The following is a 22,416-nucleotide window of genomic DNA, read 5'->3' as shown; positions in this document are numbered from 1 at the left end:
TATTTTGATATCCATACCTTGATTTTGAAATGCTTTAAGGTTTTAGAAGATCAAGATTATGAAGAAGAAGAAAATATAGGAATGCTCGATACCACTTTTCCTCGTGGCACTGGAAATGTGCTTTATGTCTGGCAGGCGGTGCAGAGGACAGTGTGTCAGCGAGACGGCCGATGGTTCCTAAAGCTGCTGCAGGCTGAGACTGACCGCATGGAGGGCTGGTGTCGACAGATGGAGATGGACCAACAACGTAATGACCTTCCTGAGGATGGTATGTCTTTGATAGGGACTGTGTCTTCCGAGCCTGCAGTTCTGATGAAGCAGATTATTAGGCATACGCATAAATAAAGTTTTTGTCCCTCATTTGTATTTGGTTGTATCAGATGGGTTTGGATTTGATTTGAAATGAGAAAATAATTGTATTTTTTGTTGTTGTTTTTAATAATCGGGTCTTGGTTTTAGGATATCTGGTGTTTTCTGTTATCTGCTTTTGGTGCAATCCCTATGTGCTCATCGAGTCTGTCTGTCTACTTGATCTCATCTGTTTCTGCTCCTTTTGTGTCAGCCAATCAGCTCTCTCCACACTCTTTTACACTCTAACTTGACGATTCCTGCCACTTTACAGATTGATTCTCTAGCAGAAGCCCGGTGAGAAGCAAACGGCGCTATCTTATATGCCTTTGCTCACCGTCAGTCTGATGACCTGGCTACACCTTCTTCCTTTCTGTCCCCTCAACCAATGTTGTCAAGTCGTCACAATGTTTTGTTTTTGTTCCTCTGTGTACTTTTCCTTCAACTACACTATTTGACTCGACTTTGATTATTCAGATTTTGAAGATTGAAGTTACCTCTCAGCGTTAAATGTTGTCATTATGGAGGCGTAGCAAGCAATTTGGTACATCTGGAGATCTGCTGTGTGACTGTCCTTAATTCATCCATTCTGTGACATTTAAGTAGATAACATTTATCAGCATCGATGTGCAATTTCTAAAGGGAATTGCAAGTTCTAGTTTGTTTTGTCCTTAAGCAACCTCACGCTGCAATGCTTTATAAACAACTCTGCGGCTCATTTGGGAGTGTGATTACTTTTTGCAGACTAAACATGTATTGATTACTTCAAACTCATTTGGGTTAGATCCAATACATTGTGCTGTATTACAGTATTTTCCATTTCCTATTGCTTTTGTGTTTCATGGTATATACTTTTCTGTTTCTGTGGTTGGAGTTCTGGGCAAGATGAGGAGTGCCGTAGGAAGTGCTCAGCTGTTGATGTCGCAAAAGTTTCAGCAGTTCAGGGAACTGTGTGAGGAGAACTTGGTGAGTGATCATCTTTATTCATTTTTCAAACATAATTACTCACTATTCTTGGTGTACAAATTCAAATTGCTACTAGAGTGCCAGATTATGTGATAAAAAAAAAAAAAAACACACTAATTTCCTTAATTGACAATGAATAGCAGGATTTTTCTTCAGCATATAGTGCTGTCAGAAAAAGAATACATAAAACGTCAAAGACACTGATCAGGTTTCCATCCAAATGTTTATAAATTTTGTATGCAAATTTTGTGAAGATGCGTAAAATGTTTCCATCCACTCTTCTTTTATTTTTTTTTCACTCACACAAACAAACATGGTCTCCCAGGCGGGGAAGCGAACCCACGGCAATCTGCATCAAGGGCAAGTGACGGTTCCACTCCGCCACTTGGATCCCTTCCATCCGCTCTTTTGCGAATATGCGCCGCGAGGTGACGTTGTAGTGACGGAACTTTGGGACAATAGGGAGTTCCAGGTGGGAATGTTGGTTTTGACAGACTGAACGGAAGAAGTTTGTCTTGTTGGCTTCCCTCCCGCATGAGGGGTGAAGTGTGTCATTACATTGAGAGCTGATGTTAATAAAGCCATCTAAAATTGCATTTTTTTTCCTTTAATTAATTATAAAAAGAATCGTGTTTCTTCGTCTCCCCAAACATATCATTACTTTATCATCCGCCATTTATTGTGACTACAAACGTGCGTGTGACCTAGTATCGGTCAAAACGTGCGACGTATATCCGGTCTTGTAGTTATTCGCAAAACCTGTTTCCATCGCCAAAATGCGCATTTTCCTTTTTTTGATACGCTTCCAAAACCACCTCCTCCGAGCGTAAAAACTTTTTGGGGGAATTTTTGCGAATTTTTGGCGTTTCCATTCAGTTTCTTTTTCGCAATTCTTGAAAATTCCTATAAAAATAGGTGGATGGAAACACACCTAATGAGAGGAAATAGAGAAAATTGACAAGTGCCAATGTGTGAATCTTTTGTCCATCCATCCATTTTCGACTGCGCTTATCCTCATTACGGTCTTCCTCTCTTTAGACTTTCCTTTTTAACCTCCTTCTCCACCTTTCCTAGAACCCCCATGTCCACCCTCGACCTGTAGCCTCTGATCTGGCTGGCTTCTGGGACATGCTTCAGTTGTCCATTGAGAACATTAGCCTCAAGTTTGATGAGCTTCACCAACTCCGAGCCAACAACTGGAGACCCCTCGACCCACCTGAGAGAAAGGTACACAAACACACCCATGGCAGGCAAGATAGTGTCATGTCTCTGGAAATAATAGTGACCAGCCACAAGATTATGAGCATTTACACAATTAAAAATAATGAGATCTATTACAAGATTCAGCAAAATGCTACCTTTACAAAGATGACTAAAAGTATAGTTCAACACAATTAATATTACGAGCTGTTGATCTTTCACTGTAGGCAGGTTGATTTTTTTTTTTCTCCATACATGCTTTGCTGTAGTCTTATACTATAGACAAAACGCCGGTTCCGTTGTTTTTCACTCCACAGTGCTGACTCATCAAGCTTTTTGTGGCTAAGTCAAGTGTTTTTACCATAATGGCGCTGGTTCTTTTTGTGTTCTACATGTGTTGGCGTTTGCCTATGAAGACCTTCAAGGTGTAGTGCTGTATTCCAGTGATTTTAGTGTCTGACTCAAATCTTGCTGCAAGACTTGTGTAGCCTTTTGCGTGTCTCAGGGATCTGATGGCAACAGCTGATTAAATGGTTACAGCGTTCCCCATCTATTCACAATTTGCTACAGGCAAATTCACCTATTGTCAGATATTTAAGTATGCTTTGTTATTTACTAGAAAATTGCCTATTTGCAGTTGCTGTGCCCTTTTTGAAATGCCGTAAGATGCCACAAGATACAGTAGCCCTAAATCTTTGGCTATAAGACAAGTAGTGCTTTGGCACCATCTTGTGGCATCAATGGGCACTTCATGAAATGTGGGCGGAGTGGGTCAGTGGTACAGTAGTTGTCAACCCTGAAGTTGTGGGTTCGATTCCAGGACATTGTGACCATATCATTGAGCAAGATATTGAACCCCGAATGGTTCCTGATGCTGCATCATCAGCATGTGACCGAGTAGTCAAAACGTAAAGCATTTTGAGGGCCTTGTGAGGTGGAAAAGCGCTATAGAAATTTACCATTACCGTGTCATGGTATTATAATTGTAAGTGTACCCAGTTGTACTATTCCTCTGCTTTGGCTTATAAACATTTTGTGCCTGCTGACTAACCAGTAACATTATCAACCAAGCAAGCAAGCACTGAGCAATTCGACCCCCACACTCTCTTGTACCTGACGAATCTGGGTGGGCAGGCAGCTGAAGCACAACCACACTCACCGTCAAGTCGTCAGCCCCCAATGCTGGAATAGAGAATGGCTGATCATTGCATGTGACAAGGTGCAAGAGCATCGTGCTTGGGCAGCTTCTATTTGGGGCTCCATGCAGGCCATGAGCACCATAACAACAACAATAACAACAAATCTATTATAAATCTTTTGAAGGAGGGTTGTCAGTTATTCATGTTTAATCACAATTTGCAGTAGAGCTTGGTCCATATCCCCTGAAAATAGTGGGTGATCGCTGTACATTGGGAAACAAACATCAACATCATTCATGGTATGAGTGAGCTTTCAAGAAAGCATTCGTAGCAGGCAAAAATAAATTACTGAACTGAAGATCTTGGCCCAGAATCTGGTACTAGGCTATTTGTCATGTTTTCAGATGATGATGATAATAATGATAACATAATATAATGGTGCTTTGAGATCCAGGTGACCTGGCTTGTAGCTTTTTGTCAGATTATTGTTTTTTGTTTTTATTAGTTGTTTTATTTTTTATTTTATTTTATTTTTTCATTTTTTTTTTTTTTTTTGCTTTGACTTGCAGGCAGCACCTTGACATACAAGCGCTCTTTGGTGGCAATGAACTCAACTCACAACTAAGAAGCAGCGCATGCAATGTCCATTGAATTGAAGCAAAAAAAAACAACTGTTTAATTCTTTACGTTACATTCTATTATATTATGATTAGTGCTGTCAAAGTTAAAGCGTTAACTTTTTGATTAATCAAAAAAAATAAATATTGCATTAATTGTGTACTAATGTGGAGCGGGAGATCAACAGGCAGATCGGTGCAGCGTCTGCAGTGATGCGGACTCTGTATCGGTCCGTTGTGGTGAAGGAGCCAAAGGAGTCGAAAGGCGAAGCTCTCGATTTACCGGTCGATCTATGTTCCCACTCTCACCTATGATCACGAGCTGTGGGTCGTGACCGAAAGAACAAGATCCTGGATACAAGCGGCTGAAATTAGTTTCCTCCGCAGGGTGTCCGGGCTCTCCCTTAGAGATAGGGTGAGAAGCTCGGTCATCCGGGAGTGTCAAGCCGCTACTCCTCCGTGTTGAGAGGAACCAGTTGAGGTGGCTCGGGCATCTGGTTCGGATACCTCCTGGAGGCCCTGGAGAGGTGTTCCGGGCATGTGCCACCGGCGGGAGGCCCCGAGGACGACCCAGGACACGCTGGAGAGACTATGTCTCTCGGCTGGCCCGGGAACGCCTTGGGATCCCGTCGGAGGAACTGATTGAAGTGGCTGGGGAGAGGGACGTCTGGGCTTCCCTGCTAAAGCTGCTGCCCCCGTGACCCGACCTCGGATAAGTGGTAGAAGATGGCTGGATGGATGGATGGATGGATTATGTACTAACGCAGATTAATCACACTATTCATTTTGACCACAGATGATCCATTAGTTTGATAGTGGATGGTTACGTTAAAGGTAGCACAGTTTGTGTTTGAGCAATAAACATAATGATATGCATTAAAGTAAAGCATTTAATGAATGTTGCCGTATGACATTCAGAATATTTGCTCTAGTCAAAATATTGTTGTTTTTTATTTACAATTTAAAATTTTGCAAGATGTTCATATCATTAAATGTAGAAAGAATTATCACATGACGGGCGCTCTTTAAATTTGGCGGGTAAAATTTTTTAATCAAGTGATTAATCAAAATTCTAAGGTGTAATTAATCTGATTAGAAAATGTAATCGTTTGACAGGATATTTGTACTAAATGCAATATGATAGAATGCCAATTCTTTTGCGTAACAAAAATGTTTTGAGAAATGAGTGTTTAGAGTTACAAGCATGGTCGCACAACAAATATCCGTGTAACTCAAAGCACCGCATAGTTAACATTTGTATAGCATCTTTCAAAAGGCCCATTGAAGCTTGGGCAGCAACAATAGTGATACAAACAACTCGATGTTCGATCTAGTAAATACTACGGTATTTTTCATGAATGAATGAAATCATTTCGACACCACATAATACGTTTAAGTGAACAGTTTGAATATTAGTTGTGTTGAACTATTTAAATGTGGTTTCGTTGGTTAATTTCAAACTGTTTTAAATTAGTAGCATATAATTACAATTTACTAACCCTGAATAATTTTGATCACAAAATAGAGTAGAGTAGATTTAATGACTAATTGAATACTTCAATCATCTTCACATGAACATACAGTCGGCATGCTATCGTCTCCACTAACCATGCAAACTCATCATCCACAATGATAACTGCAAGCTGTTGGTTATCATTTCATGTGTTATGAGTCAAGCCATAGCATTTTCTGCTACTTTCTGAAATAGTACATTGATTTTGTGTCAAATAAGCATGAAAATATATAAGTCAAATGTGACTGATCCAGACCATTTTTGCATTTAGTAATATTTCCATGAGTACAAGCTAGGCTAAGCTAATACACCAAAACCTTCTCTACTTGCGTTTCATGCGGATTATGGACAATTAAGGCACTACATGTGCATGTTAGTTATAGGCTACTATAGATATATATATTTTTAAGATCATTAACTAAAAGCGTTTTGTTTTCGTTGCAGCTTTAATGCCATCATTGCAATCTATGTTTTTTGAATGTGTTGCTCCTTCTCAGCAGTATCTGATGTGGCTTTTCCTCATGCTCACTTTTGACTCTAATGGCTTCCTCATTTGCTCTCATGGCCTTTTTTTGTTTCTTGTGCTTCTTTGTGTTGACAGTGAAGGCGCTTGCAAACAGCCACGCATCAATCACCACAAGAAACACCACAAGGCCTTAACCTCTCTGGGCCCTTCTTGATCCATCATGTCTGTCCATCCATCCATTTAACCACAATTCTCTCTGCCTTTCCCTCCTTTCTTTTGACACCCACCGCTGCCTCACCATGTGTGGCTTTCTGTTATGCGCCTTTGGCAGTTAGTGTCAAGGTCAATGGAAACAGGAGGGTTTGACTTCGTCTTCTTTTTTTTTTAATCAATGCATTTTACGACCACGGAAACTTGACTGAGAAGCTAAATCATGTCAATATTAGGTTTTACTTTTAAAAAAAAATTGAGGATACTACTATTATTATAGAGATTATCATAAAGAATTAGTGAACGAGATAAAAGGGCAAAGTTAGCAGAAAATTTCCATAATATTTGATTTCATGTTGGTTGAAATATAGCCAGGTTTAAAAATCTCAGTGTAATTGGACCCAACATGAAGAAAAAAACAACAACACTGCAGTATATAAGGGAATATTAAGGAGTGTCATGTTACAAGAATTTTGGATGGGGTAAATTAAATCTGAGAAATGAGTCACTGTCCTAATAAAGCTCCTGCCTTTTTTTTATAAACAGGTGTCATAATGCACAGTGCAGTCGGCTCCCCCCCCCAAAAAAATATTTTATATTCCTGCCTAAAAAAACAAAAACAAAAATCATTTAAAATGAAAAACAGTAGTATAGTATATTTACGTGTTAATCAAAAACAATTCCTAAAATGCATATTTAAAATAATTGTAAGACATTAACATTATGCACAGCTTGAATATTACCACTGCGCTTTAAATAAAGCCCAATAAAACTGTATTTAAATAACGTTTGAATTCAAATGTGTCGCATATCATTTCAAATTGTACTTTGTAAAAGTTTCAAAAATAACACCTCTACATGCAAATGTATCGTTCGAGAACGTAAAATACAAGTGAACTGGACTTTGGCTGTGATTGTTTTGAGTACCACTAGAGGGAGGCCACGTACCACCAGTGGCTGAGCCGTATATAGAGAGAGTTTGGCCAACTCGCTTTCAGCAGGGTAACAAGATGGCGTTTATATGTCACGTGACACCACTGTGATTGGTCAACTGCTGGTCACATGACATATGGACGCCATGTTGTTACCCTGCTAAAACCGAGTTGGCCAAACCCTCTCTATATACGGCTCTGACCAGTGGTACTGTACCACAATAAACAATGGCTGACTTTAGATGTGAATGGCGGAAAAAAACAAGTTTAAGATCAATATTTAAGAGCAATAATGATACTTTTTACTTCAAAGCATAACATAAGTTTTCCTATAATTTTTTCTTTAAAAGGGGAAGTCAACCTTAAACATTTCTTGACAATAACACGTTATATGTGACATCACTATTCTAAACATGACTTTCTGATTAATATTACATTTGCGGAATATGAGTTATGAAGCAAAATCCAGCCATTTTTCCTCCATCTCAGGGGGTGGCCATTTTGCCACTTGCTGTCAACTAAAGGTGACATCAATGTTGCTCCGGGCTCAGGCAACGGCCAATCACAGCTCAGATTCAGAAAACAGGTGAGCTGTGATTGGTCATTGCCTGAGCCCTGAGCAACATTGACGTCACTCGACAGCAAGTGGCAAAATGGCCGCACCCTGAAATGGATACAAATGGCTGGATTTTGCTGCTTAGCTCATATTCCACTGTATTCAGAATACCATAATTATACTAGTGGGACTGCATAGAACATCATTATTGTCAACAACAACAAAAAAAACGGTTCATTAATCTTTGCTTGGTTTCTGGTTGGCAACAATAGTTACCAGAACTCCACTCTCATTTATAATCATACCATTATCTGACATTATTTAGATGAATAAAGGTGGAGCACAAAACTATGATTCCAAAATGGCAATGATTCAGTTTGTTGGAAAAACAAACAAACATCCAAATCCATGGCACTCGCATGTTCTCAGCACCCTTCACAAGTAGCGCATGTGTATTTCTTTGAAATGTTCTTCCCTCCCCTCCCTACCGCCCTCTCCCACCAGGAGAGACGGCTGCCACCTCCAGTACCAAAAAAGCCACCCAAGGCCCCTCTCCACCACCCGCCTCTGGTCAGAGATCGCTCATTGGAGAGTTCGGAGAAACAGCGACAGGAGGCCAGGAAGCGCCTGATGACCGCCAAGAGAGCTGCATCTGTGCGACAAAACTCTGCCACAGAGAGCGCTGACAGCATTGAGATCTACATCCCTGAGGCGCAGACCAGGCTATGAGGACATACAGTACCGACAGCATACACAACATTACACATTGTTTACATCTTACTGTCAGTTGTCAAGTATGAAGGCAGCAGTTTATTAACTCATTCACTGCCAATGACGGCTATAGACGTCAAAAATTCATTTGGACTATTTCTCATAGTTTCATATTTTTTTCCCACTTTTGTCAACTAGAAAACCTAGAATTTTTTATTGATTTATTTATCAATTACGATTACAAATTTTAATTGCCTGATGCCCCTAATTTTTTATAATTTTTTCTTTTGTTTTTTTAAATGCCGTCAGGTGATTACAAAATGTTAATATTAATTAATCGCTTGACTTCAAAAGCTAACTCACAATTAATCACAAATGTTACATCTGTTCTAAATGTACAATAAAAAAAAATTCTAGGTTTTCATACAAGTTAAACTAATAGAAATAGTTCAAATGATTTTTTGACGTTTATAGCCGTCAATGGCAGTGAATGAGTTAAGATATATCCAAACCTTAACAATGCTACTACTCCAAGGCCTCAAGTGTGATTTTTTTCTTCTTCTATAAAGCCATGACAGATATGCTACACTGGTGATAATATGTACAACATCAATAGTAATTAGAATAGCTTAGTCCCACTGAAGGGAAGGACTGTGGTAAAGGTGATGTTGGTTCTTTGTATTGAAATCATGCTTGTAGTCATCTGTTTGTTTTGTGTTCTTCTACAATTATTTTCTATTACTTTATGTTGTGATCAGGACAAAATTTCCATCCATTTCTACAGTAATGTACTAATTGCTGTGTGAGAAAGGATGGCCTAAGGCCCCTATTGACCGCTGACTTGCTGCTAGTATGTCTGAAGCTAGCACAACCCTCAACTGTACCTTCAGTCCAGTATAAGCCTTCTTGTTTGGAGAGTCTCGTAATGTGCCAAACTAGTCACCAATCGTACACTCAACACTCATCCCCTACATGTCAGCACTGTTTTTAACACTTAACCACTTAACATTTGTTTAACATTGTGCTTATGTGGGAACCGCTCATGTGACACGCTCCACAATGTCAGTAGGATTAAAGGAGACATGTTATACGCATTTTTTTAAAACAGTCCCAAGTTGTCTTAATAAATTGTAATAAATTGTAAATAAATTGTATGTTAAATAATTCTAAATTGGACATCCAACTCGGTGCTGGGGCGGCATTATGGAAATTTGCATTTGCAGTTACATCAGAGTGGGCCAAAATTCCAAACGGTTTGTTTAGGGACACATTTCACGAAATAACGAGACGAAACAGTCCATTTTTTTATGCTAAGTCTCCTTTATGTTTTTCTTTATTGGAAAACGATAATTATCAAGCTATCTACAAATGGAATTATTACAAACTGTTGTCGTCACCAGAGCCTGTAAACATCTCTTGCAAAATTCTCTCCCTCTCCAGACAAAATACACTTCAAGCAGTATTATGAGCTGAAAGAAGCTCAGAGATGTAAGAGGCATCATTAAGCTTGAAATTTTTATATTGAATAGACAGACGGGAAACGGAATGGTATCTACATTTTATGCTAATCAAAGATGTAATCACATCAGTATAAACTTGCGACGACAGTCATAAAAAGTTTCAAACTGCCAAAAATCAAGATTGGTGGACAATCATCCCCTCTGTGATTCTTGCATATTGCACATAATCAAAGCTCACTAAATTGTGTCTGTTAGTGAAAAGAGAAGACACATTTTTTTCTTAGTGTTTGTTGACATCTTAAATAGAGTATTCTCTTGAATCTATGAACTATTATCTCAGTCTACAGCATATTCTCAAGACGAGTTAATAAAGAATAAAGATGATCTTGAACGTCTACTTGCTAATGTAGCTAGCAGATAAGCCAACAAGCTATTTTAAAAATAGTACTACTAGTGCTCCAGGCTACTACTTCTTTATATTTTCCAACAGTCTGAATATCCGAAATCACCATACTGCCCCTTACAGGTCAGACCAGGTACTACGGCACACTATTGGTTTGAGGGGCAAGACTGGAATGTTGGAGAGATTAAGATGTGTGACGTGCTTCCAATTATACATCAATGTAGACCAGTTACAGAGCACACAGACGTTGTTTTTTTTATTGATATGTGGGGTCTCACACTTTAAAAATCTGTTAAAAAATCATGTGTGTGTATACAAAGCTTGGGAGTGATAATATTCAATAGTATGAATGTGTTGGTTTTCAATAAGTCACAATATAGCTTTTAGTGTGTATCCTGCAAACTTGCATTCTTAGATTCATTTGAGAAGTCATGGAAGTGAGCTCAATGCTTTTATTCTTGCTGTAGACTGAACACAAATGGGGTTTTCATCACAAATGAGTATGTATATGTGACTAGAGAAAAACAGATTTTAATTTCCAGGTCGAGTATATAAATCATCTCGTAGACAAGAAGATGGGAATTTTTAACATGAGCAAAAGTATTGGAACAGAGAGAGTTCAAATAGATGAATGACTTCATATTTAGTTTAAAATGTTTTTGCCTGCATTAACTCTGTGACCAAATGTAATCATCAAACTTTCAGCCTCATTCAGTTGTTATTGTTTGGGGGGGGGGTATTACTCCCGTCAGTGTCCTCGTTAGCAGGTCAAATGCATGCTTGATATGGTTCGTGTCTGGAGATTGACTTGGCCAGTCTAAAACCTTCCATTTATTTCTTCTCTTATTTTAGCAACATATTTTGGTTCAGATCCTTCCTTTCTTGACGCTTGAATCACCACGGGCCGTGACTTTGGTAAAGGTTAATCGTTGGCATATAAGGCCATAAACGTTTTCCTATAGAATTTTTTTTTTTTTTATCAAATTTTCTGTACAATTTCCGACATATTTTTTCTTTTTATTTATTTATTTTTGCTGCGGCCTTCTTTACATTTCTTTTGTTTCTGTTATGGATCGCTTCTTCTTTCCCTTCTACTTTCTTTTTTTGTTGCAACATATTGTACGGTAGTGATGGCAAAATGAAGCTTCATGAAGCATTTGCGATACTTTTGGACTCCTCTAGATGGTGCTCTTGGTTTAAAGATAAAGGCAAGTGCAATGAAAATGGATTACATTTGCATTGCATCTTTGAATCATGAGTGCCATCTTGAGGAGTCAAAAAGTATCGCAAGTGCTTCATGAAGCTTCATTTTGCCATCACTATTGTACGGTGTCCTTGAGTGCCAAGAAAGGCACCTCTAAATATAATGCAATATTATTATTGTTATTATTATTATTATTATTATTGTGAATTGCTGGCACTGATGCCCATTTTGCCCATTTTCACCCTTAGAAAGTTTTCTCTGGCTTTCATGTTGGTTACACCTCTAACAAATAAACACAGGCAAAACTCAAGTCTGAAACTGAGCGTTGTTCAATACTATTTGTTGCTTGAATAGAATGTAATAGGATACACAGAGAATTGGCCAATAAAACACGTCCATCTATCACGTTCCAATATTTTTGCTCACCTGAAAAATGAGCAGATTCAAATAAAGGTTTCGATCATCTTAACAGTGTGTAAGATCCGGATATAAAAGCTGAGATGTGAATTTCTTGTCTGAAATGAACATGTTGATGTCAAACCCAAATATTCTCAGTCTGCAGCAAAAATAAATGAATTGGCCTTACAGTTCTGATCTGTAAATAAAACTGTATTACAACAGGTTCATATTTGGATTAATTTATTTTTTTGCACTATATATTTTTTTCCAGATTATTTAAAGGAAATTGTGATAATACATTTTGATGTTTTGTTTTTGTTTGTTGTGTTTTTTCCCCTTCTGTATGGTTTTGTACGGCTACACCCCCATAATTCACAACATTTTATAAAAATAATCCCATATTTGCCCCGAGTTGAGCATTGCCATATGTCAATATAATATTAGCTGTGTGCTGCATTTACCTGACTTGGCCCTGCAAGGTGTAAACAACAAAACAATAATAATAATTTTTTAAAAAGTGGTTTGTTCAAAGAATGTGAAGACTAAAGTTTTCAATAATCAACACACAATCATCAGAAAATAATTCAAAATGAAACCTGATTTGTCTTTTCTTAATCTAATTGCTGATCTTATTTAATATTAAAGCAAAATAATTTGTGTTCGTTTCATTGAGCACCTCTGATTTCTCCGGTGATTTTGTATATTGTCTGTGATGATGCTATTCATGGACATGCCAAAATGTTTCATAACTCTCCCAGAGCAGATTTCTGGTGATTAAACAGTATAAATATTAGATACTGTACTACAGATTCTTGTATGATTATGGTGGTGATGTGTGATTTTTAATAAAAGTATGTATTTATTTTGTAATCTGTAAAAAATGTGCTATATGTTAGGCGGGGGGGGGGGGGGGGGTAATTTTGTACACCATCTAATTACCTCTGTGTTGAAATGACAATGTCGGTGAGCCATATTCAATGTGAAAGACACTTGTCAAAAGAAAGGGCCATATAAATGCAAATATGTTGTTTTTTTTATTCCTGTTATATTGTTGTTGTTGTTTTCAACAAGTCCTTTGTTTGTTTGTTTTCATTTTTAGGCAAATGTGTCTTAAGCGTTCCAGTAGCAGGTTGTGTCTGAGGAAAGGTGGCATGTCTATAAATGGAGCAAACAGTTGCAACATGCATTTTGGGTGTTTTGAATGAAAAAGTAGAAAATGTAGTTGAACAGACCTGAGCCATTTCTTAAATATTGAATCAAACTGGATGAATTATGACTGCCTGATTCGTGCCATACGTGTAAAGTGTTGCCAATGTATTTCAAAGTAATGGTAAGGGAATAGAAACGCACATTTGGGATTTTCCGTATACCAGGTAATCATATACAGTGTATATATTTTTATGTCGATTTTTTTCCCCTTAATTTTACACGCACACAAAATGTACAAATGTGTCAGACTTTCAACATCTGGAAAGTTCGCTGTTGCTGCTGATAACTCTTAATTCCTGCCAATGTTTGTGTGAACAAACTCGCTGACTTTTTCCTCAGGAAGAGCTGTAAGGTTGGATCCCGAGAAACGATGATCTGTTCCTCAAACTCCGCGTGTGGGCGTGTGTGTCATCAAGTGTGATTGCGTTCCATTTGTACATACATCCGGAATATCTGGAAGTTTTATTGTTTGTATGTGAATGTGTTTTCTATAAAGTGCTTCCTGAGTCATTTGTTTTCTATGTCAGGCCTTTCTTTAGCGGTCCAGTAGCCCCATCATCATTCTTTATATGAACTCCACTTGTACTTGCGACCAACCTCGTGTGTTTGTACACAACATGGCTGAGGATGATGAATATAATAACGCATGCAGACAATATTAGTACTTGTTAGTACTATTTCCGAGTTGAAAACATGTATTGGTTTACTCATGCTCTAATTTATATAATGTATATTTATTTTTAACTATGAGGTTTTGTTCAGTGATCTGTCATGCTCTTCTGATCCTATGTTATATTGTAAAGAGATTATTACATGTCCATAACTATTATTGAAACTGTAATAAAATGATCTAAGATGTCTTGTTCCTTGATTGAGATATTTACCAATCTCATATATATATATACCGTATATATAACTAATTAATCACAAAAAATATTGCATTAATCATGTATTTATGCAGATTAATCTCACTATTGATTATGACGACAGATTATCCTTTAGTTTAACAGTGGATGGTTATGTTAAAGGTATCACAGGTTTTGTTTGAGAAATAAACATGAATATACGCATTCAAGTTAAAATTGTAATCAATGTTTGCGTATGAAATTCAGAAGACTTGTACATGTCAAACTACTGGGGTCATTCTTTTTTTCATTTTCAATTATGCAAGTAATTAACTGATTAGAAAAAGAGGAGGACGAGAGCGTGCAGGGGGTCAAAAAATGTTGAAGACCTCAACATTAAATGTGGAAAGAATTAATACATTACAGGTGCTCTTGAAGTTTGGGCGACAAAAAAATTATTTGAAAAAGCCATTTTAATTAAGTGATTAATCGTGCTTAATAAAAATTCTAAGATGTGATTAATCAGATTGTTTTTTTAATTATAGCTTTAATATATACAGTGTATATATAGAGAGAGATAGAGAAGTTAGACAATAAATAAACAAGAAAGGCACAAACGAAACGCAGCAAAACAAAACAAAATAAAGTGATAAAAAGGTAGACCAGATTTTAGACTATGTAAAACCAGGTCTAACTAGCAGTACAGGTGGTTTAATGTGATTTTAGTGAATTTGATAGCCGTGCTAAGCCTCCCTGCAGATTTGCCGGGAAAATGCTTTGTTCAAATACACAGGCGTACATCAATTCTACCTGTCTACGAAAATACCAAAAGAAAGAAAACGCCACCCCATGCGCACAGGTAGACTTTGCTTTCTACTACACTTGGGCTGGGAACGAAAATAGGGCCCATTGTGTGTATGTGAATGGGCTGAATGATGGTAGTGTCGGCATTCAGTTCCACTAGTCGATCAGCCACGTCAATGGTGGGAGGGTGATTATTGTACCTTTGTGGGCACCAGAAGTCAGCGCCCTATCTCGGCCCAAATATTTTGCATTGTAAAATGACTACTGTGTATGTCAAAGGTAAAGAGTCTGCCACTCCAAACCGGATGTGTGTCGTAAAATGAGACGGCAGAGATAAACAAATCAATTTTACTCATTATTACGTGTATCCCGCTCATCTAGAAATACATATTATACATACTGCATATTTGGAAGTGGTTTATATTATCGTATTTAAATAGCATTTTCATTATTCAATTGTTTTCTTATTCACAGTGATTAACTGCTTAAAATAGTGACATCTTGTTCAACTCATATCAATGTTGCCAAATACGGAAGTGTATTGCATCGCATTTTACGTTGCTGCTGCTGTGTTATAACAAAAAAAAAAAAAACAATGAGCCGCAGGAACAACTTGAGCAACTGATGCTGGTACATACCAGCACTTCAAACCTTTCACCACAAGATGGCGGTAATTGACCAACAGGCGAGCATCTCGGAAAATATTTGTTTCATATAAATATATATATATATATATATATATATATATATATATATAAATAAATGAATAAAGGAATAGATCAATAAACATTGAGGAATGTTTAAAAAATAAAGGTTCATTAGAAACAGGTAAGAACAAGATCTCTCAATGTACAATTGCAAGGAATTTGGGTATTTTATCATCTGCACTCCATAATACCAACAAAACGTTCAGAATCTGAAGCTATCTCTGCACCTAAACAGCTGAAAACCAACAGTGAATGCTGGTGACCTTTGATTACTCAGGAGGAACGGCAATAAAAACTGCAATTGTTGCGTAAAGGATATGGCCACGTGGGCTCAGCAACTCCTCAGAAAACCATTGTCAGTTAACACATTTTGGTCGCTACATCTACAAAGTCTAGCATGCAAAGCGAAAGCTACTCCAAGTCTCAGAAATGCCGCCGGCTTCTCTGGTTGTGAGCTGAAATGGACTGACAGAAAGTCGAAATGTGTGCAGTTTGTTTGTTTGTTTCACAATATCACACAAGTCATGAATACAAGTATACATCCGGGCGATCAACAAAGTCTTTTTATGAGGGAATATCAATTTTTGTTTGAATTGGGAAACCCCAAAAAGCTATGAGCTTATTGACCATGGGTCAAGTCCACCACCCTGAGCAAGAATCAATTTACATGACAAAGTGCAGTGTCATAATTCCTAACAAGTGTGCATTTTATATATATATAGATATATGCATAAAATACAAAATAGCTTCTCGATAGACAGCTTCAGATAGATGAAATTAAACCTATTGGACTCGATTTGATTCGATACAGTGGTCTGACGAGTCCACGTTTCAAATGAATTTTGGATCACTGGAGTTCGCTGCCAGTGTACATCTCCAGTTTGCACTCGCATGTCAACGTAAAAATGACAGAATGATTGTACGCGTTTGGAAAAACTTTGGGTCACTTGTAGGGCAGCTTTGGACAAGTGGTAAAGATTGTCCCCTCTCATTGTGAGGACCACGGTTCAAGTCATCAGCTGGCATGTGGGCAACAAAATAAAAACATTTCTTACCTTCATTATGAGAGGATGCAGCAGCAGGCTTTGTTCTTGTTCTTGTTCTTGTTCTTGTTCTTGTTCTTATTCTACTCCTCCTTCTTCTTCTTCTTCTTCTTCTTCTTCTCCTTCTTCTTCTTGAACTTATTTTCCTCTTCTCCTCCTCCTCCTACTCCTCCTCCTTCTTCTTCTCCTTCTTGAACGTTTTTTCCTCCTCTTCTCCTTCTTCTTCTTCAACTCCTCCCCCTCCTTTTCCTCCTCCTTCTCCTTCTCCTCCTCCACCTCCTCATGCTTCTTCTTCTTCTTCTTCTTCTTTTCTTCTTCTTCTTCTTCACATCCTCCCCCTCCTCCTCCCCTTCTTCCCCTCCTTCTCCTCCTCCTCCACCTCCTCATTCTTCTTCTACTCCTCCTCCTCCTCCTTCTTCTTCTTCACCTCCTCCCCTCCTCCTCCCCTTTCTTTCCCTCCGTCTCCTTCTCCTCTTCCTCTTCATCATTCTTCTTCTTCTTCTTGAACTTATTTTTCTCCTCTTCTCCTCCTCCTCCTTCTTCTTGTTTGTATGGGCTGAATTTCAGTTTTGTTTTTAATGGACTTGTCTCGCACGAGCACAGCTTCTCTGCCTTGTTTCTATCGGAGTGCTTTCAAAGTCTGGAACTTCCTGAAAAAACAGCGGGCGGAGCAGGCCGACTCACTGTACTGGCTCATGCAAGAACCTGTCCTGCAGGGAACCCTGCTGGACTACCCTAGCTGGGGGGGAGCGACTCTGTCCAAGACCCTTCAAGCTGCAGGGGTCGCAACGCTTGGCAGAGTGGTGGAGCTGACCGGTCCCAGTCTCGAGGACCCCGCTCCGCCGGCCTCCATTCTGGGGCTCCATTCCTTGAGGGTCGTTAAACAGCTGCTGAACCACTGGAAAAGAAGACTGGCTGGACATGAGCGCTCCCTCCTCAGTCTGTATGGCAGCGGTTCCCTAACTCCGAACCCCCACATCGGCCTGCTCCCAGACTTGGGTGACTGCGGCGGCCCCCTGCTGGAGAACATTGCAGCAGTTTCTTTGGGAGCCGCGCACGGAAAACAATTCTACCGAACAATGGTTAAAACCTTACATAAAAATAAACTTAACGGACGCTTGGACACTCCATGGAGGAGAGTTATGGATTATAAACTGAAGCCAGCTTGGGGCACCTTATACAAGGCCCCAGTGGTCAAGAAACACGGCGATGTTCAATGGCGGATCCCCCACGGCATCGTGGCTGTGAACTGGCCGTGGAGGATACCTGCCCCTTCTGTGGACACAGGGAAACAGTTTTTCATTGTTTCTATCAGTGCGAGCGTTTGCGATCTGTTTTTGATTTGGTTGATAGCGTTTTTACCCAATGCAAAGTCGTTTTTCACAAGCACTCTTTTATTTATGGTTTCAACCACAAGGGCCAGATCAAGAGAGAAAGACGGGTTTTAAACTTTGTTTTGAGCCAGGCCAAGATGGGTGTGTGGTTGTCCCGTAAAAGGAAAGTTGACGATGGGGCAGAAGTCGATCCCACGGTTCTATGCAAAAAGTTGATCAAGTCCAGACTCTTTATTGATTTTAGTTTTTGCAAGAGAGCAGGAGATTTGGATAGTTTTTGTGAGATGTGGACTGTTAACGGGGCACTGTGCGACGTGAATGAGGAGGCGCTATGTTTTAGTGATGTTCTGATGTAAAAGCATTTTATTTTTTTATCTATTTATTTAATTGCTTTTGCCGAGCTATGTGTTATGAAAAGAATGTAAATAAGTGCGGCAAATAAATGTCATTTTTCAAAATCAAAAATCATCTGATTGTATTGAATCTTGTTCCTGGGCCGAATCATGTTCCTTTAGCAGCCAGACATTTGCGCAATTTGTTCTGTCAGGACGCTCCAAAATCTCTTGCTAATCTTCTCCAATCCTCCCTGCAGCCGTCAACAGCCCCGAGGCAGAGTTGGACTCTCTCCAGTCACCTCACATATTAGCCTAACTCTTAGACCAGATCCATCAGATTAACGCCCAAATCAATTAGAGCCAGCAACAGATGAGTCAATTACCGGCGCCACCTCCACCCCCAAAACACACCCATATTCGCACACAGAGTCTTAAGGGGAGAAGATCACGCCCCCACCCCACCTCCTGGAGTATTGGAGGATTATCATAGAATTCAATACTGCAGTATTTTAAGCCTGTCATATTGGAGTGTAACGGAGGGGAAGATGGATTTCATGATTGACATTTATTTGAGAAGTAAACAAACTGTGTCATGAGTTTCAAGTAATATGATACTTTAGTAATGAGAATGTTTCTGTGTTCTCTGTTTGTCATCCAGAATTAAGCTCTCGCCCTTTTAATTTTAGAGAATTGATGAAGAAATTCTGAGATTATTTGCATACGCAATAACGCCAAAACAACACAAAGGGAAACATTATTTACACTATAGAATATGAAGAAACACATAGTGTTAAAAATACAAAAATTTAAAAAAAGGAAGAAAAAAAAAGAAGAAAAAATACAGTGTACAGCATTTCTATATCAAATTACACTCTATCATTTGCATGTCAGCACAATACATTGATGTTGGAAGTAAAGTATAACACTGTATTAAACTGAGATCAACTTTTTAAGACACGTTTTCATGTTAATTTGTTGTTTATTGGATAAATCCCAAAGAAACAACCATACATGTTTGTGATGCACAATTACGACAACGCTGACCAGTCACAACATGAATTAGATGCAATCAAAGTTTTGGAGGACAGAATTCATATATGTACTTCGCCATGCAAATAGTTTTAGGCTACCACTAGCTCGATTTTTACAAAGTATGACCCTTTCTAACAGGATCCAATATGATTTGGAAGACTTGAATGCAGTCACTAATGAATAAAAAAAAACTGCAAAGGAACAACAATTATCTTTCAACCAATAGCTATATTTCATGACATACTTTTTGGTAGTGAATGGGAAAAGAGTGCTTTTCTTTACCCCGTCCCTCCCTTTTTTTGTAATCATGTGAGAAAGAAGAACGTTTAATTTAGTTTTAGATATAGTCTTTAGATAGTTGAAAATAAAGAGCAATTTTAGTCGACTGAATTGACAATTTAGTCGATGTTTTCCTTCAGCATACATTTCAACTTTTATGCAGAAATTTATAACACATCTAATTGTAACTGTAGTTTAACGCGCAAGACACATTTAACACAATGGTGCCTTTTGTTTCAATAAAACATGTTGAACTGACAATAATATGCTGTCTTAAAACTTCGTTTTCACCAAAAAAGAAAAAAAGAAAAAAGCCTGAGATTAATTTTACAGCTGCACAATGAAAGCAAACATGTTTGAATATTAAATAAAGTGCAGTGAACAGAGTGTTTCTTCTGTTGTTTTTGTTGTAGTCATTGACAAAATTGTCAGTCATTGCAGTTATGGTCATCGTCTCAATGAATGGCTTCTATTTTAGTTTTAGTTTTATTTTCATCTGAAAAAAATTGTGATGAAAAATAAGTTAATTATACCATTTGAAACTATCGTCCACAGAATCATATTGGCCCCGCCCTCTGTTCTCCATCCTGCAAAGTAGCCTGTTGCAAAGTTGAAGGAAATGTTTCCACATTTATTAATAGTTCATCCTGACTGGTGGAAGACTATACTTAAAGTGGCATTCTAGTGTTTATGATCATTATGCCATTGCTAAAACAACAAATATAATGGTGGCTGAATATTTTACATGAATATATTATCTTTGATGGATTTTGTTTTTAATTGCCTCGAGTTATATACCCACATTTGGTGAGAATCAATAGAGCCTTTTTCATATCTTCTGTAAATGTTGTTATTCCCGTTTATCACTCTGTATAATTAATTATTGCCTTCATCTGTCTGTCTGTCTATCTGTCCAACACCAAGCACCAAGTGTCACATTTCCCAGGCCCCCCCTATGTGCTGTAGCACAGTATTGCTCCAGTCGAACTGTGACCTGCTTTCAACAGTGTGTGGGCGAGCGAGAGAGAGAGAGAGAGCGAGAGAGAGAGAGAGAGAATTTACAGAAACCTCCGATGGATTTTTTATTTAACATTGTGTGAAATAGCGATTTACACTTCAGATCTATCACATATCTCTGGCAAGTGCATGCAATCTATTTTCATATTTTATGGAGAAAAGACACCTCGGTTGTTGTTTTTTTCAGAAACACTGCGGGGATAAAGCAGTCAAAAGACGCAGTCAAAGCCAAGGTAGCAAAGGTTACAGTAATGTTTGAAATACATCTAATCAACTTGTTTGTCTTATCTGTTTTTCCAAATCTCCTCAATTTGTTAAATAGTCACCCAGATGGATAATCCCATGTAACCCGGATTATAGGGGGATTACAAATGAATGACTGTGTGGGATTATCGCCTGCAGATCTAATTCCACACGTTTGTCTGTTGTAGTTCACTTTCTGGATTTCCTTTTTCACCCTTCTCCTTCTGGACAGGATGCTCATAAACACCGTGGCATCACATGCATGCACCTCTTTTGTTGAAAAAAAATTATTTTGTAGGAAGAAAATTTACTTGTAATTATTATAACCTATTGATGATTGTGGTTGTCCGTGTTCACACCAATGCAATTTTTCCCTTGTGAAGAAATGTGATGGCCCATACTCCTGCTCAACAGGTGCACAGAATACATTGTTTGGATAAAGAAGAAAATAACAACATTAAACGATTTGCTACTCTTGATCAACAGGTTTGCAATAGCACATTGTTTTGAAAATAACAATATATCAACAAGTATATATCGAAGCTAGGTGTGGTTTCAAAGAGATTAAAATTCAATTCGAGTAATATTAAAGTCAATAGTATATGTCATCAGTACAATAAATAAAAACATGGACACGCTCAATGACGAATTGTGAACAAAGCGCATTTACAAATGGTCCGATGTATCCTTCCTGGGACTTGTTGCCCTGTCATGTTGCACTATCTTTTCCCCTTCACATTACTTTATGACAAATATTTGCATTTTTTAAATTAAGGTTTAGTCCGTTCTCGGTACAAATTAAAAGTGCGTGCACATTAATAATAATAATAATAATAATAATAATAATAATAATAATAATAATAATAATAATAATAATAATAATAATAATAATAATGAATGTTTTTTGGCACATTAACGCCGAATGTCATTAACCCTTGAGCGCGTGCGTGCTGCAACCCCAAAGTGCTCACCCGCAGCGACGTGGCCGGTTTTGAATGCTGCGTCCAGCTTGGTGCATGCTGCAGAGCGAGGGGCTGCATGGGAACCGAAACACTTGTTCTGTTTGGGCAGGTCTGCTCCATCAGAATGGCAGCACGCTCATCAATGAGGTGCGTGGAGCGCTCGGTCACGCCGCGTTAAAAACTTGCACGGTTCGAATTATCACGAGCAAAGGGGAGGGGCGGGGTGTACACGTCCACGCACGGCCAAATAAAATGGCCCAACGTGAGACTACTGCAAACAAGTTGTTTAACTTGTCCCGAGGAGATCAAATGCAGCCCCAAACGTTTGTGCTCATTGAGTTTACAATGTGTTTTATATTTATTAATACATTTATTACACTACACTTAATAAGACTATGACATTCGATGCTTTAATTGAAAATGTTACGGGAAAACAGTCTCTTGATGTCGCCATTTTAACTTGTACAATTTGGCAGAATTGA

At 38.4% G+C, this 22,416-nt stretch overlaps 1 protein-coding gene across 5 annotated transcripts in view; it reads left to right on the top strand.

The window, feature by feature from the left end:
- dlgap1a (discs, large (Drosophila) homolog-associated protein 1a) overlaps positions 1–14,191 on the top strand; it is a 72,835-nt gene extending 58,644 nt beyond the window's left edge. For 3 of the 5 annotated variants that reach the window (XM_086094199.1, XM_086094180.1, XM_086094164.1), the window contains exons 12-15: positions 136–268; positions 1,217–1,314; positions 2,389–2,541; positions 8,452–14,191. In XM_086094199.1, coding sequence (XP_085950325.1) covers positions 136–268; positions 1,217–1,314; positions 2,389–2,541; positions 8,452–8,676 — 609 coding nt within the window. In that variant the 3' untranslated portion in view covers positions 8,677–14,191. Of the gene's footprint in view, positions 1–135; positions 269–1,216; positions 1,315–2,388; positions 2,542–6,384; positions 7,475–8,451 lie in introns of those variants that run through there. The other 2 variants (XM_086094173.1, XM_086094188.1) reach the window with 2 other exon arrangements.
- The last annotated feature ends 8,225 nt before the right edge of the window (positions 14,192–22,416 follow it).

The sequence above is a fragment of the Leptonotus elevatus genome, chromosome 1, assembly GCF_054856555.1.
Source record: "Leptonotus elevatus isolate MCC_2025b chromosome 1, RoL_Lele_1.0, whole genome shotgun sequence".
Classification (NCBI taxonomy): domain Eukaryota; kingdom Metazoa; phylum Chordata; class Actinopteri; order Syngnathiformes; family Syngnathidae; genus Leptonotus; species Leptonotus elevatus.
Note: the sequence above shows the minus strand (reverse complement) of the source record. Positions and strands in the feature narration are given on the sequence as shown.